The sequence below is a fragment of the Paramisgurnus dabryanus genome, chromosome 5 (genome assembly GCF_030506205.2).
Source record: "Paramisgurnus dabryanus chromosome 5, PD_genome_1.1, whole genome shotgun sequence".
NCBI lineage: Eukaryota > Metazoa > Chordata > Actinopteri > Cypriniformes > Cobitidae > Paramisgurnus > Paramisgurnus dabryanus.
The window spans coordinates 20,301,307-20,317,306 of NC_133341.1; the positions used below are offsets into that span (position 1 = coordinate 20,301,307).

The following is a 16,000-nucleotide window of genomic DNA, read 5'->3' on the forward strand; positions in this document are numbered from 1 at the left end:
ATATGCAGAGCTATGCAGTATCCAAAAAAGTAAAGGTAATAGTAGTTATCTCTTTCCTGAAATAAATGCATTCAGTGCTTTCACTCTTGCATTCAAGCTTCTATAATAGAGAAGAGACCAGTAAAAAATCTGACATTTATTCTCCAGCCTGTTTTCAAGTGAATAAAACTAAATAGAAAAATGAATCATTTAAATTGAATGTTACTTTCATAATGCTACAGAAGAAATTACAGTCTCCAAAAGATCTTTTTAAACTCTTTAATGATTTTTTAATACATTTATATTGGAAGGTTACAAAAATCTGAGGTGTATTTTTTACTATTCCCAAATCCACATTGTGGTTCCATCAAACCTTAAACAAAAAATCAACAAAAATATTTAATATGTCCTCCCTTACAAACTGCAGATACATTTAAAACATTATTGGGAACAAACAAAGAAGGGGGCGAGTTCACTTCAGACTGGAGACTGGTTGATGGTTTAACAACTGTCTTAATCCCTCATGAAAAAGATGTACCTCCACTGAGGGGTCCCATACACAACATACCGGTCTTATTTTTCAAATGAATCAGAGGCAGACTCCACTCCATAGTATTTCATCTGCTGTCATGAGGATATTGTCCATCTAGATCACAAAACTTTGTTGGTACAGATGGAGCAGAAAAAAAGTAAAGACAAATAAAAAGAAAAGGTAATGTTCAAATCTCCAACTTTGATTGATAGAGTTTTAACACAAAAAAATATAAACATTTGTCAGAACTATGTAGAATGCAGTAGCCTATACATTTTTTTAATTATTATTTTTATTGTTTGTTTGTCAATATTTGTGTTCTTTGGGATCAAACACACAAACTTGCGTAGTTAAAAAATCATTATTTAAAAAAAATCCTGCTTATTAAAACAATTTAAAGCAGGAAAGTTGCGAAAATTTGCATCTTAAAAAAAACACGTACGGCGGCTTTACAAGTAGGAACCGTTTTAAAACGGAACCTCCTGCGATGGTTCAGAAACAAGAGACTGTTGACGATGTTGCACAGTTAGGAAGTGTGCGAAAACATAACGCACAATGCAAATCTAGCAAACGTTATTTGTATTACAGCATTTCATTTATTTTTATATAAATCTTTCACGTGAGTGAAAATAAAAGCAAAGTCTCAACATGTTCGCCGGGTTACCAGAGCTCGGGATATCCAACGGCGAAGATCTGAAAGAAACTCTCACAAACTGTACAGAGCCTCTGAAAGCCATCGACCAGTTTCAGGTAATATCTATGGACATTGTGCAGTCACTTTAAAAGTCCTCATTGTAGTTTGAGGTGAAAACGAATCTAATTGGCGATTAAAGAATGTCTTGGCAGATAAAGGACAGCAGCCAGTTTTGCGGTAATAAAGCTAGTGTTGGGTACAGTATGTTAATAATTATAACCGTATTGTCGTTCTCAGACGGAAAATGGCATATTGTTGCCAACCCTACAGTCTGCATTGCCTTTCCTGGATCTTCACGGCACTCCACGGCTGGAGTTTCACCAGTCGGTGTTTGACGAGCTCCGAGATAAGCTGATGGAGCGGGTTGCTGTCATCGCAGAGGGCAAAGAAGAGGACAGGTTGACACGAAACTGTTTTTACAGCAATGCCCAGTAGCTCATAAAACGCACTAACGCATCGCTTACTTTAAAACAGATATGTAAAGCTGGAAGAACTTCTCGAGAAAAGTTTCCCATTGGTGAAGATGCCATCCATACAGCCTGTTGTTATGCAAGTGCTGAAACATCTGCCAAAGGTGTGTTATACAATATTATTAATGTGACAGACGCATTACAGTCACATGTATGATGTGATAGATACAGTGGCAAGAAAAAGTATGTGAACCTTTTGGAATTTCATGTTTTTCTGAATAAATTTGTCATAACATGTGATCTGTGGCCGGTTGCATAAACATGTAAGACTAGTCTTAAAAGTTAGTCATGAATTTTTTTCTTCAAAAGACTGATCATAACTGTTTTAAGTGTTACATAGAAGGGTATATTGGTCTAATTTAAATCCAAATAATAAGACTGATTAGCCCTAACGAATTGCTAGTTAGTCAGACTCATTCTTAAGACACAGTCTTAACGTCACAACTATGTTTGTCAACCGGCCACTGATCTAATGAAACATTATTGTGTGGCTTTGTTAATTCATTATTTCGACCCAAACGGCTTAGCATGCAGACTCCTTTTAAACTTTGTATTTTGCAAATAATTTCAGCTGTGGGTGTGTTTGTCGGCTTATGATTTTTATAAATTTTACAATTTCATTAAACAATTTGATGATTAAGGTTAGAAAGTCTTAACAAAATGTAACCGATAACAAAGACTTTATTATAGCATCAAGTTTCTGTTTGGATTCAGGTGCCTGAGAAGAAACTAAAGCAGGTGATGGCTGATAAAGAGCTCTACAAAGTCTGCGCCGTGGAGGTGAAACGGCAGATTTGGCAAGACAATCAGGCTCTTTTCGGAGATGAAGTGTCTCCTCTGTTGAAGCAGTATATTGTGGAGAAGGAGGCGGCTCTCTTCAGCAGCGATCTGTCCATCCTACACAATTTCTTCAGTCCCTCACCCAAAACACGCCGACAGGGCGAGGTGAGTGTCTGGTTTGTGGACTTATGCAGTGTTGCCAGGTTTTCACAGTAAAATCTGCCCAATTGCTACTCAAAACTCGACCAATTGCGTTTCGAGGGGGGTTCTCCTGTAAAAATCATGTTCCATAGGTAAAATCCGTGTTTCATTTCCAGGCTAAGCATCACATTATTAGGGTCGCTTTAACCCATGGACTTGAAAAACAACCCATGGCAACAGTATTAAAGTAGCCCAAAAAACCGGACTTGGCAACCCAGATCTTATAGTTTACTCACCCTTATATTGTGTAGGACCTGAATTACTTTTTTCTAATGAACCCAAAAGAAGATATTTAGGGATATACCGATACTGGTATCGGGTATCGGCCTCGATACCAAATTTTCTAAAGTACTCGTTAAAAGTCCCCTGATACCTGGAATCGATACCACGGTCTGAGAAATGTCTATCTTTTGAGCGGCGTGTAAGGGGTTAATGCCTCTTGTGTTGTCCAAAGAGGCAGAGTTTACAACAAACTGGAAAACTAGTCCTTTGTTTTTTTGTTAAATTTTATGACTAAAACTGTTACCTGTAAATTTAAATCATGTTTTTTTTTATTAAGTACTCGGTATCGGCAAGTACTGAAATGCAAGTACTCGTACTCGTATTCCAAAAAAGTGGTATCAGTGCATCCCTAAAGATATTTTGATAAATGATAGTTAGCACACAGCTGTTGAAAACCATTGACTTCCATAGTAGGAAAACAAATTCTATGGAATTCAATGGGAACTGTCAAATTGTCAACTCTGTGCTTACCATATTTTATTAAAATATCTTCATCAACATTTATCACAATACTTCCATAGTATTTGTTTTTCCTACTATGGAAGTCAATGGTTTCCACCAGCCATTTTTTGTGTTCATCAGAAAAATGAAATTCATACAGGTCTAAAAAACATGATGGTGAGTAAATTAAGACTTAAGAATTTTCATTTTTGGGTGAACTATCCCTTTAAAGGCACAATATGTACGATACTTGCATTAAAATTTTCAAAAAGTACCAGCAAAGTGTTATATATTTTGTTTTCATGTGTACTTACATTATCCCTCATGTTTTCAACAATGTTTGAATTCAGAGCAGTTGCAGTTTTAACCTCTGTCCATAAGGTGGTTCCTTATCTATTGCGTTATGTCTGGGTTATATTCGGTTTCAGCTTTTGCCTCCAAAGAAAAGATAGGTGTGTTTTACTTCATATGGCACTGCGCTGACCAATCAGCGTGTAATAAAGTATTGAGAGAGTGATTCAAAAGCAGTACTGCTGCGTCACTCTCTTGATACTCTATGTCGATCAATCTGTGCAAGTATTCTTGTACAACATTGCTTCTATCAAGCCACACTATGGGCTTACATTATAATGTAACGTTTATAAACTTTATTTCATGAAGTCATCGTTCAACATGATTTGTAAGTCCTATCAAATCGATTCCTAATAAAAGCAGAAGGGTAAAAATTACAACTCCTTTCACAGCTTTATCCAGCCACACTGTTGTTGGGTAGCGACCTCTAGTGGCGGAAATTACATATTGTGCCTTTAAATCACTAAGGCTGCGTCCGAAACCGCATACTGTATAGTAGGTACTGAATAAGATGAAGTACCTACTTACATGCCGTTAAAACAGTAGGTACTGTATAGTATGAATCCTGGTAGTATGAATGAGATTCGGACGTACTACATCCGCCATGTTGCTACATCACGTGACATACGTCGTCATCACGTCATGTCATTCCAGCGCGAAAACAGCGGCATGCCTCTTCTTCTTCGTTGGATAACTCCTCTCTAGGGGCATCATGGGATAGTGAAGTGACCATTGTATGCACACTGCAAAATCTAACCGGAAGTAGTAGGTCATCCGGGTACTGCATTTCGCGTACTATATAGTATGAAGTAGGCAGTTTCGGACACAGCATAAGTTACTGAAAGGCCTAGAGTATACTTGGTTTTAGTGTGTATGCTCTAGCATGCTGCATTTGATAACTGCATTTGGACCCATTAATCAGTGCACACAAGTTCCAAATTATACACACATGATGGATTTATTTACAATTTGTGCTTATTTATTCACCTTGAAACAATGCCGTCTGTCTCCAGGTAGTGCTGAAGTTGACTCAGATGATTGGGAAGAATGTGAAGCTGTATGATATGGTGCTGCAGTTCTTGCGGACGCTGTTCCTGCGCACACGTAATGTGCATTATTGCACCCTGCGAGCCGAGCTGCTCATGTCCCTACATGACCTGGACATCAGCGAGATCTGTTCGGTCGACCCCTGTCACAAGGTATGAAATCATTATTTTTTATTGATGATGAGATACAGTCCAAAGTGATCCACATTTTTTAAGGGCTCGTCCACACCAAAACTTTTAAACACAGCTGAAAATGCGTGGAGGACGCCGAATGCCAGCTGTTTTATTTTTCTTCAGCTGATTGCTTTGGTTGCTGTGATACTTCAGCCTTGTTTATCAGTTGTTGAACGATGCACCATTTGGTTGTTGTGATGTTTACCCCGCTGTGATTGGACAGCCGTGTGAGAACTGACATTATTGAGCAGAGCTTTTCACACAAAGTTTAATCTCTCTCGCGCTCTGCACTGAGGCGTGGAAAGCTGCCGAGCGCCGGCTTTCATTGCGGAAAATACGCTAACTGCTGGCTTTTTTAAAAACCGCTGCGCTTCTATTGGAAATAATTGAAAACATACGCCAGCCACGGGTGTAAAAGCTTTGGTGTGCACGCCCCCTAACAACAGCAATTCACTTGATCGCTATTTTCTATACTTTTCTCATTAGAATGACTCTTAAGTTGGTTATTTTATATAAATGTAATGCAAAATTACACACTGCCTATAATTAAAGCGTTATATAGTTAATTGTATATAGTTTAAGTTTATATATCTTAAGAAAATAAATTTACATTGTATTTTTGTTCGAAAAGCGTTCATTTTATATGTGAAAATTATGTTTTATACTTGCTGTAGTTTTCCTGGTGTTTGGATGCCTGCATCAGGGAAAAGTTTGTGGATGCTAAAAGGGCACGAGAATTACAAGGCTTCCTGGATGGGGTGAAAAAAGGACAGGAACAAGTGTTAGGGTATGAGATCTATATATATCTATTCTGTACAAACAGAAGGTGATATGACATACAATAAACCCACACAACTCTACTTCCTGTGACCTTTAACACTGCCTGACATGTTTTACTTTTGCTCTCAGTGACCTCTCTATGATTCTCTGTGATCCATTTGCCTGCAACACGCTCGTATTGAGCACAGTGAGGAACCTTCAAGAGCTATTGAGTCAGGACGCCCTGCCCAGAGTAAGAACTAGTTTAAACTGTGAACTACCTTATATTCATGCTGTGACATCACTGTGTGATGTATTTACAGTACTGTGCAAAAGTCTTAGGCCACCACCACCAGACTTGTTGTTTTAGAAGTTTTAATGTCCATCCATATTTATTTTTTTATCTAATTTATTAAGATACAGAAACAGAAAATACAGGAAATATTTACAAAAAAAAATAAAATTTAATTTTCAGGACCAAAATGTCTTTAGACATCGTAAGTATTTAATGTGAACTCTCTTGGCACTTTACACATCTTGTGCGTTTTTGAGCAGAATGAAGTAAAAAGACAAATTTCTTAAAAATTTGAAATTAGGATTTAATTTTATTTAGGTTTAAGAGACCCTGCAGTTTCCTGCTATTTCTCAAGTGAAAAGGGTTTCATTGGACACAGAGATCCATTTGTAAAGTTTAAAAGGTTAATTTCTGCTTTTTGTCAACTGCTCATGTACAGGACAGCCCTGACCTCCTCTTGCTGCTGCGGATGCTTTCTCTCGGTCAGGGCGCCTGGGACATGATTGACAGCCAGGTGTTCAAAGAGCCACGAATGGTAAGATTACAATATTCTGCATCATTTTTGTGCCACTAGCGACACTAAATCTCTGTTGTGCAGAAATTAGACTTAATATATTATTTGAATATGATCGTATGAGACACATGTTGCTATTGTGTTTATATATGTTTTAAAAAATACTGCTCTTGCTGTTGTTGACAATATGGGATGTATGCAATACACAAGGCAGTTGTTGTTTGTCTTAGCAGCACAAAAGTCGCTTTGGATAAAATCCTCTGCCAAATGTGTAAAAGTAATTGTCTTTTCCAACTTTAGGATATGGAGGTGGTAACACGCTTTCTGCCTGCCATGATGTCGATAGTGGTTGATGACTACATGTTCACTGTGGAACAGAAACTTCCCAGTGAGGAGAAGACCTCTCTTATATACCCCAACACCCTGCCTGATACGTTCTCCAGGTGCACCACATCACCCCAGTTTTTAACCCAACATCAAGAACATATTTGAGTCTAAAGTGAATAGTCTTACTCTGTTGTGCAGGTATTTACAGGAAAACAGGGTGGCGTGTGAGATAGGCCTTTACTATGTGCTTCACATTGCTAAATTGAGGAATAAGAATGCTCTGCAGAGGCTTCTGCCTGCATTGGGTAAGAAACCTCTCATTCTGATTTTATCAGCTCTTATTAGCTAAATAAATACCAACGGTAGAGCTTCCCAAAATCATTGAAGGTGGGTTTTTGTTGTTACAGTGGATACCTATAATGACATGGCATTTGGAGACATCTTCCTTCATCTTCTCACTGGCCATCTGACTTTACTCTCTGATGAATTTGGATCAGAGGAGTTCTGTGCTGCTGTCTTTGATAACTTCCTTCTCACCTCTTTCTCAAGGTCTGTATTATCTTGCTTAAAGGGATAAATAGTCAAACAAAAAAATTGTCATTAAGTCATCCTCAGGTTGTTCCAAACCTGTATACATTTCTTTGTTTTGCTAAACACAAGTGAAGATGAATCGGCTGAATGGATTCCAAAACGGTAAAAATCAAATGTTTACCTCTAAGGGAGCTGGAAAATTAGCATAGTGTCCCTTTAAGCATAAAAAATGAAAAACAATTTAATTGATGTCATAAAATCATGTTTAATGCCATGGCTAAGTTCACTGCAGTAAATTTGAGTCACCTGTTTTCATTTGCAGTAAGGAGAATGTTCACAGACACACTCTTCGCTTGTTGAACCACCTCCATCAGAAGGTGCTGCCGTCCTACATTGAAACTTTAATGAAAACACTTGAACCACCAAAACAGGTATTTTAAAGGAAATAATGCATCAGAGATTACTGAAATATTGTGATGTCCTTTTTTTTGTATTGACAATGTCACACATAATATAAGTTAAACCAACAGTTCACCTACAATTGATAATTACCATATTTGATATCTGGAAGCATGAGGAGTAATATTCAAAGGCGGGGTGCCATTGAAAATTACTCCTCATGCTTCCAGATATCAATACACTTGTGTTAATAATGGACAAGCTCTCTGAACTGATTCACTGATGATCAGTTTATGACAGGGGTCTTCAAAATATTTCAGGGTGGGGACCCCTTAGATGAGATAGTCATGGAGCAGGGACCCCCTAATACTAAATGTGTAAAACATATTAAGTGAGATATTTAAGTAAGCAGTATACGAGAGGATGCCTTTTCGTATTAGGTACAACGCAAAGTGGAGTGAAGTATCAGAATCAATGACTGGAACTGTTTTATAAATAGAAACAAACCATCTTGTCACACAGCCATACTCTCTTAAGACAATACATTAGCACTATTATGCTGTTGTTGTACATGCATATTTTTATTTTTTTGTTAAAGTAGATTTAGTTTAAATATTATTTTAAGGTATTTGCAGTGTAATACATTTTTGTTTTACTGTGAAGTGGGTGATTCTTACGAAATCCAGATTTAGGTGTCAAGCAACAGAATTTTTGAAAAGCCCTTGAGGCCATTTTTTTGCACATATAAGATTAAGCTCTAAACTTACTATAACTATTATTTTTAGAGGATTTAAAAAAAATCTTATAGACTTATTTACATTTTTTAGATGAATTATCATTACCGCAACATGATATTACATTATATATATGCACATATATTTTACAATAATATACATATACAATATTACAATATATATACAACTTCATGTTTCGGTAATGAGAACTAAAAAGTTGTCTAGGAACTATGACCAATAAAATTTCAACTTTTATATGGAGAGAAAAAAATAAGAACTGCTTACCTGGTAGCCATCTTGTGTGTCACAGTCAATTATGTCCCTTCCAACAAATGAAAATGTTAGTTCCTTGAGGGCTTAAACAATGATTGAAAATTGTTGCGGAGGATGAGAAAATCTCATGTGTCTTGGACACATTTATATTCCTTATTATTGTCTCTACATTTACCAATGATCACCAAATACCACATGTCTCTTTACTGTAAATGTTTATAGTATAACATGCACTTTTTTTTTTAGATTTTTTAATTATAAATATTTCCATGTCAAAGAACCCAAATCCAGTCATGGACATGTTGCGGTAATGAAATTTGTTCCCCTTAAATATGGAAAAAACAACTAAATTGGTTTGTATGATGTCATTTGAAATCATGTGCAAAATATTACATGAAGAGATGTTTGGAACTGTATGCTTCTTATTTTGATAGCATTTCCTTTTTTATCAAAATGTTTCATGACACCTCATAAGTCTTAATTTCGCGAGAATCACCCAAATGGACAATTACACATTTACCTGAACAAGGGCTTTCAGTTTATAAAGATGACTGATCATGGTGAATGGTCTATTTTGGTGGGGATAGAGTCTGTGCTACTTTATAATTCAGAGGTTTGTAGTCTTTTTCATTTATCATCATTGTCACAAGTTTGAGTAATGCAGGTTTATTTTCTACAGAGAAATCTTTGTAGAATCTTTGGGGCAACTTTTTGAAAGGCGGATTTCAACCTAGCACCTCACGACGCGTGTGTCATTAATTTTTAAATGCGAGCAATTGTTTTGTCAAAGTTTATAATGCAGATGCGGTGTTGTGTCATTTGCCTGTTAAATTAGTGCTTTAAAGGGATAGTTCACCCTTTACACAAAAGAAGATATTTTGATAAATGATAGTGAGCACACAGTTGACAGTACCCATTAAATTCCATCATATTTTTTTATTCCTACTACGAAAGTCAATGGTCACCATCTGCTGTGTGTTTACCATCATTCCTCAAAATGTCTTCTTTTGTGTTCATCAGAAAAAAGAAATTCATACAGGTTTAGAACAACATGAGGATGAATAAATGATAACAGAATTTTTATTTTAAGGTGAACTATCCCTTTAAATCTGAATAGCGTGAAACAGCCGTCCAAGTTCAGAAATATAGATGAGACAACAGATTCTAAATTAACATTCTAAAAGAAAGACACACACGCCTATACGGTTTACCTGTTTATGATGCTTTTTCTGCCGCTACTGCAGCTTCCTGAGTGGACATTTATAGTCTTCAGATATTTTATTTTGGTTGCACGCTGAATGCACGCCTTCAAGCCTATGCGGCCACGCATGTACACAACTTAAAGTTTTGTACATATATTTTACGTTTTTAGACCCATGGTTTATGCAGTGACTTAACATAACCAGATGATAATTTATGTGATTACAGAGCAGTGATCCAGTGAAGGAACTTTACACCCTCTTAAAGGAGAAGCTTGAGGCATCCAAAAAAAGTCCCCCAGAACCAGAAGAAGCCCCCTCCCTGGATCTCGGCCTTCATCCTGTTTCCGTGCCCCCAACACCTTCTACCCCCACCACCCCACTGTGAGAAAGACTGAACGCCTGTGCAACTATAGAGTAGCAAGCTAGTCTAAAGCCCAAGAGCAGCTATCTTTATGTGGATATTTACTAACACCATAAAGACATGAACACTTAACTGTGTAAAATAATGTGCTGGCTATGATTTTTCTTTTATAAGGGTCATTCTCAAAGTATTTTGTGGGTCAAGCGACTTTCAGTTTCTATTCTTGTGCTAAGAAAATTTGGTCTTATTCATTTGCTGAATGAATTTATTTTTAAATTATGGTTGAATTTTGTCAGTAATGAGCCCACTTGCTTTTACGGTCTTGGATTTTTGCTGCTGGAGGGATTTAGGTACATTTTCCCAAGCCAGAAATTGTAAAACAAATTATATCATTGATAACCAGAAAATATCAGTGAATTGTAATACAACCTTCAAAAATCTCTGAAAAGCCATGCTGTCCTTGCATGCTGGAAAGTGTTTGGATTTTGGGTATTACCCACAAATAACCACAAAGATATTTATATCCTCTCAAAAACTGCTAAAAATTGTTTACTTTCCAACTGTGCTGGTTTAAAAAAAAGGAAATGATACAATTGCAATAAAGGAAGATACAGCCACATTAGAAACTGAGACAAGACCAAGCATCTACAGATATGGCGGTTCCTGTTTTCACTTGTTTTGTGATAGTTTTAAACATAAGTAAAAAACGTCATGGTTGTAACCTAAAAAAAATGTTTATTTACTTGTAACATTCTTTGCTTTTATTGATAGTTTCATTATTAAATTGATTTTGAATTTAATTCATTTTGCAAATCGGCTTTATATAAAAAAAGGCTCAAAAAACAAAACAAGCTTTTACCCCTTCAGACCTGTTTAATCAGTGTGCCTTATGTTGATTGGTTGATCAGCATTTTTGTTGGTTTGAACCACAAAACATGATGTCCATTTCAGTGGAAACAGGGTCTGAAGGGGTTAAACAGCTCCAGCATGCTTTGTAAATAGCTACTGTATTATCACATGCAGTTTGTAAGACTCAGATTGCTGGCTTAATTGTTCTGAAATGTGATGATTTATGTTATATAACAGCATATTTTGTGTAATGATATAAATTTTTTCACCAGTTGTAGTAGCAATAAAGATATGGGCCATTTTTTTTCTTTGTAATGATGCCCAAAACACATTAGCAACATAGGGTAAAGTAGGTAGGTCAGCATTTCAGAACCCTACCACCCATAAAGAACATGTTATAATACCAAAACCTAAATCAAATAAGTTATAAACATAATGAAATTGCATATTGAAGTACACTCTAAAAAATGCTATGCTATGTTTAAAGCCATTGTTTGATGGTAAAACACAATTGTAAATGGTTTAAATTAACATATGCTGTGTTGTTTTAACAATTGGTTGGGTCAAATATGGACAATTTCTAAGTTAATTGAACCCAATGGTTGGGTATATCTTTATTTTACCCAAGCATAAGTTTAAAACAACATTTTTATTTATTTTATTTTTATTTTGTATTTATTTCATAATAATTTTTATACTATATCCGATATAGTTATAAGATGTTGCTGTAGCTAAATATGAAAGTCATATGACATAGCACCGTTTTGCGGAAATCCAGATCATCCCCCGTACTTTGATGGACTTTCACAGCAATTTGTGGCTTGCATAAAAAATGTCACATCCTCCAGATTGGAAAATTAAATTCTTGAATGTCAAGAATATTCATAATAGACTGAGCATCTAAAGCATTTATTTTTGCATCCCTATTTCAGATTCAGTTCTGATTTTAACAAATGTACTAATTAAACATTTTTATTGCGAACCGAAGACAAAATAATATTTGGTACCAACCCGGGAGTCATATGATCCGCCTGATATTCAGAATACTTTATACTCTACCAACATACTATTTAGATAAAGAAAACTGAACATGCATTGTTTACATTGTTTTTTCAACTAAGGCCATATATAAAAAAATTCTTACTGAAATAGCTTATTTAAAAGATTTCATTTGCAATTATGCATTTGCCACATGGTTTTCTCCAAAGCAACGTATACTGCATTCAACCAATACATATACAAGTATTTTGGTCCTTTACTGAATCAATGAATCAATTGTGCAATGTTTTACAACTGGAAAACAGAAACAGTATAGTGTTAATATGTAGAGTTGACTGCTGACTAAAAGGACATCCTGTTTTAGTTCCTCTGTGATGCATACACTGATATCTGAGAGTGTGAAAGTTATTGAGTATCTCCGCATACTGTATCAGTTAGCACGATTTCCAAATGAGTTTTGAGGTGAGTGTTGCATGATCTGGTAAGTGCTTTGCTTTTCTTTAAAAAAAGTTTCTTATATTTTACTAATGCATTTTAGTCTCAGATTTAAATGTCCATGAATACGCTCTCGAATTTTTAATCGAACCACAGAAAGAAGAGCATCATTATTGTAAGAGTCTTGTGCAGACATAGTTTCTTACTTTCTCACATTGGATGAAACTATTTATTTCAATGAACAATTTACACATTGTTTTTATAATATTCATTAAACAAATTCTATAATATGACTTAAAAACTTTAATTGGTTCATTTGACATTTTTCAAAGTTTGTAAACCTAAAATATTTAAACATTTTTCAAATTAAATCTTTCACTTAAAGTGAGAAAATTTAAGCTGAAAAAACTTCAGGCGTTTGAAGTAATGTTTTAATCAATACTTTTTACATTGTATAGGTCAGTGGTTCTCAAACCTTTTCAGCGTGCGGCCCCCCTTGTGTACGGTGCATTCCTTTGCGCCCCCCCAAAAGTTTTGACAAAAAACAGTTCTCAAAGTTAACATTTTAATTAAACAAAACATTAAATTATACAAAGTAGTGCTGTTGGTTAGGCCCCAGCCTCCAGTTTGAGAACTAATGGTTTAGGTTAATGTTCATTATTAATATATTTAAGCACTAACAGCATAATATAGACCACAGTTTTAGCACCTTACAAGAAGCCATTTTGAGAATATGCAAATTTAAATTTTGTTACACGTATTTGGTCTGTTTTGTGTGGTTTTATTTTCTTCCAGATTATTATCTGTTTTTTGCTCAGCTTATCTTGTGTACGAAACTCTCTACTGACATAACAGTGGTTTCTCTATGTGGGTCTACTGGTAATGGGTGGGGTTCGGTTGGTGTGACGTTACATGGCAGATGGAAACCAACAGAAAACCATTATAAACTGTTATGGTTCTGCTTATCTGGATCTAATTTCATGTTTATTTGTCCTCCTAACCAGTTGAATTCAAGATGAACACCTCACATTTACCCAGTTCAGTGACCTTGAACAGCAGCAACACAAGTCATGAACACAAATGTTCTCCTGAGCCTGAGCACATTTCTCTTGCTGTAATCCTCTGTCTGGTTTATCTGTTGGGACTTCTGCTCAATGGCTTCAGCCTGTGGGTTTTCACCTGTCGCATTCGCAAGTGGAACTCTGGAGCTGTTTTGCAGTTCAATTTGGCTCTATCTGATGCCATCATCACTCCCCTCACCCCTCTAATGGCAGTATACTTTGCCATGGATAGCGACTGGATTTTTGGAAAATTTTTATGCCAGCTGAAGATCGCCGCCCTGTTTGTACACTTCAATGGCAGCATCCTCTTTCTCACCCTTATTAGCATTCATCGCTACGTGACTGTGGTGCACTTTAATCGCTCATCACTTATGAAAAAAAAGATGTTTGTGAAGAAACTTTGTGGTGGGATTTGGTGTTTTCTGATCATAAATGGCGGCATTTACGGATGGCTACTTCCGGTGACCAATGAGGACAACCATATGCAGTGTCTGAGCATTCATCAGACAAAGTTAACAGACTCATACTTTATTATTAATTTTGTGATTTTTATCTTCGGGTGTATTTTACCCTTATCTGTGACTGTGTTTTGCTACAGTCGTCTGGCCAGCTCAGTGTCCCGTATTAACATTCAGTCTACTCAGGGCCAGTCCGTCAAAGCCAAATCAATGAAGATGATAGGCACCTGTTTGGTCATATTTGGACTTTGCTTTCTTCCTCTAAATGTGGTTCGGACCATAGCAGTAGTTGTGAAAAAGTATTACCCTGGGAAATGCAGACATCTGTTGCGATTGCAAACAGCATATTACGTGTGTTATATATTAGCAGGAATCAACTGTTGCTTAGACCCTCTGATCTACTTTTTTGGCTCACGTGATTTCATTAAAGCATTTAGGAGATCTCTTAGGACAATAGGGATCAGACAGAAAGTTAATAACAAAAGTGAATCAGAGACATTAAGCCAAAGTTTAAACAGAAACGCCATTCATACAGGGGTGGTTTCCCGGACAGGGATTAGCTTAAGCCAGGACTAGGCCTTAGTTTAATTAGGAAATATAACTAGTTTTAACAAACATGCTTTACTAAAAACATTACTGGCGTGAATTTTGAGGCAAAACAAAGGGCACTGAAGAATTTTAAGATATGTCATTGCAGGTTTTTTTCAGTTTGAACCGCTCTTACATTTATTTTAGTCTATAGTCTAATCCCTGTCCGGGAAACCGCCCCACAGTATCTTAGTAAATGTAAACTTTGATTTGCTTCTTGTCAAGCATTTGAAGTACTGCAAAACTACAATTAGTTTAACTGGTCACATACAACTCTCCCCACAGAATACAATACAATTATATAGAATAGAAATAAAAATATGAAGTTTTGTTATTATTACTAAATTATTACCAAATATTATAGTAAAATTCCTTATTATTTTTGACAATATTGTGAATTTTACACCACTAATTTGTTATACTCTGGCCTTTAATGTATTTAGGTGAGCAAGCAAGAATCTGCTAACAAGCTTTAATATAGACCATTTCAAAAGATGTAAACAACACTGGTCCAGAAACACTTCCTGTTCCAGTTTTTTAACACTAGATAAACGTTGGGATAAAATACAACCAACAGAACATAGAACTGAACCAAAAAGTCAAAGAAACACCTTAAAGTCGCCATGAAACGGAAGTAGCGATTGCCTTATTTTCCCCGTGGTGACGTATATCCGAATGAAACGGCTTTTGAGATGAAATAAGGCAGGGCTGGATTTGAATTTGTCCATCGAGATCTGATTGGATCGTTTGAAGTTGGGTCGTGTTGCTAATTGCTAATCGCTGCGATCTTCTCCCGGACCCCGCCCACCTGCCATACTTTTGACCGGAAGTGAAGAGAGATCGTTTTGAGGAGGGGATGAGATTTGCATTTTTGATTAAAGATCATGAGCACACACAAATTTTTTTAAAATAATGAAGCTCACAGATAAGTCATTTGTTAATAATACCACAATATTAAAAATATATATATAGTTTTTCATTTCAATTTCATTGTGACTTTAAAGATAATGATATATGTAAAATAAAATAAAAAACAATCACAAACTGAAACAGGAAGTGTTTCTGAACCAGTGTTGTTTACATCTTTTGAAATGGTCTATAGGCCTGCTGATAAAAAAATTCAGATTTCAAAATTTCTAAATCAGGGTCTTTCAAACTTTTTATCAGCCGAACCCCATTGACCTAATTCATTTACTTGAAGTAGCCTAGCCCCTAAGATTTTAAAGGTCCCATTCTTATGGTGTTTTTGAAGCTTTGATTGTGTT

General features: G+C 36.0%; 2 protein-coding genes across 3 annotated transcripts; both read left to right on the forward strand.

The window, feature by feature from the left end:
* The first annotated feature begins 1,025 nt into the window (after nt 1-1,025).
* On the forward strand, nt 1,026-11,495 carry nelfb (negative elongation factor complex member B). Its single transcript, XM_065250235.1, has 13 exons — nt 1,026-1,261; nt 1,443-1,603; nt 1,680-1,779; nt 2,390-2,620; nt 4,744-4,929; nt 5,625-5,737; nt 5,860-5,962; nt 6,444-6,539; nt 6,819-6,961; nt 7,044-7,150; nt 7,253-7,394; nt 7,699-7,807; nt 10,211-11,495. Exons 1-13 carry the CDS (start codon nt 1,160-1,162, stop codon nt 10,367-10,369), a joined length of 1,752 nt encoding a protein of 583 aa, XP_065106307.1. The 5' UTR covers nt 1,026-1,159; the 3' UTR covers nt 10,370-11,495.
* A 140-nt stretch (nt 11,496-11,635) lies between these two features.
* Nucleotides 11,636-15,312, forward strand: LOC135732296 (lysophosphatidic acid receptor 6). Of its 2 annotated transcripts, none has more exons than XM_065250236.2 (2): nt 11,636-12,674; nt 13,633-15,312. In XM_065250236.2, exon 2 carries the CDS (start codon nt 13,644-13,646, stop codon nt 14,721-14,723), a length of 1,080 nt encoding a protein of 359 aa, XP_065106308.1. In that variant the 5' UTR covers nt 11,636-12,674; nt 13,633-13,643; the 3' UTR covers nt 14,724-15,312. The 2 variants fall into 2 exon arrangements, with proteins under 2 accessions (XP_065106308.1, XP_065106309.1); XM_065250237.2 differs by having other exon boundaries at nt 11,636-12,655.
* The last annotated feature ends 688 nt before the right edge of the window (nt 15,313-16,000 follow it).

Bases quoted from the DNA above. Each gene is read 5' to 3' on its own strand.
- LOC135732296 (XM_065250236.2), top strand. From the start codon at position 13,644: ATGAACACCTCACATTTACCCAGTTCAGTGACCTTGAACAGCAGCAAC.
- nelfb (XM_065250235.1), top strand. From the start codon at position 1,160: ATGTTCGCCGGGTTACCAGAGCTCGGGATATCCAACGGCGAAGATCTG. The intron at 1,262-1,442 runs GTAATATCTATG...TGTCGTTCTCAG, and splicing joins AAGCCATCGACCAGTTTCAG to ACGGAAAATGGCATATTGTT. The intron at 7,808-10,210 runs GTATTTTAAAGG...ATGTGATTACAG, and splicing joins CACTTGAACCACCAAAACAG to AGCAGTGATCCAGTGAAGGA.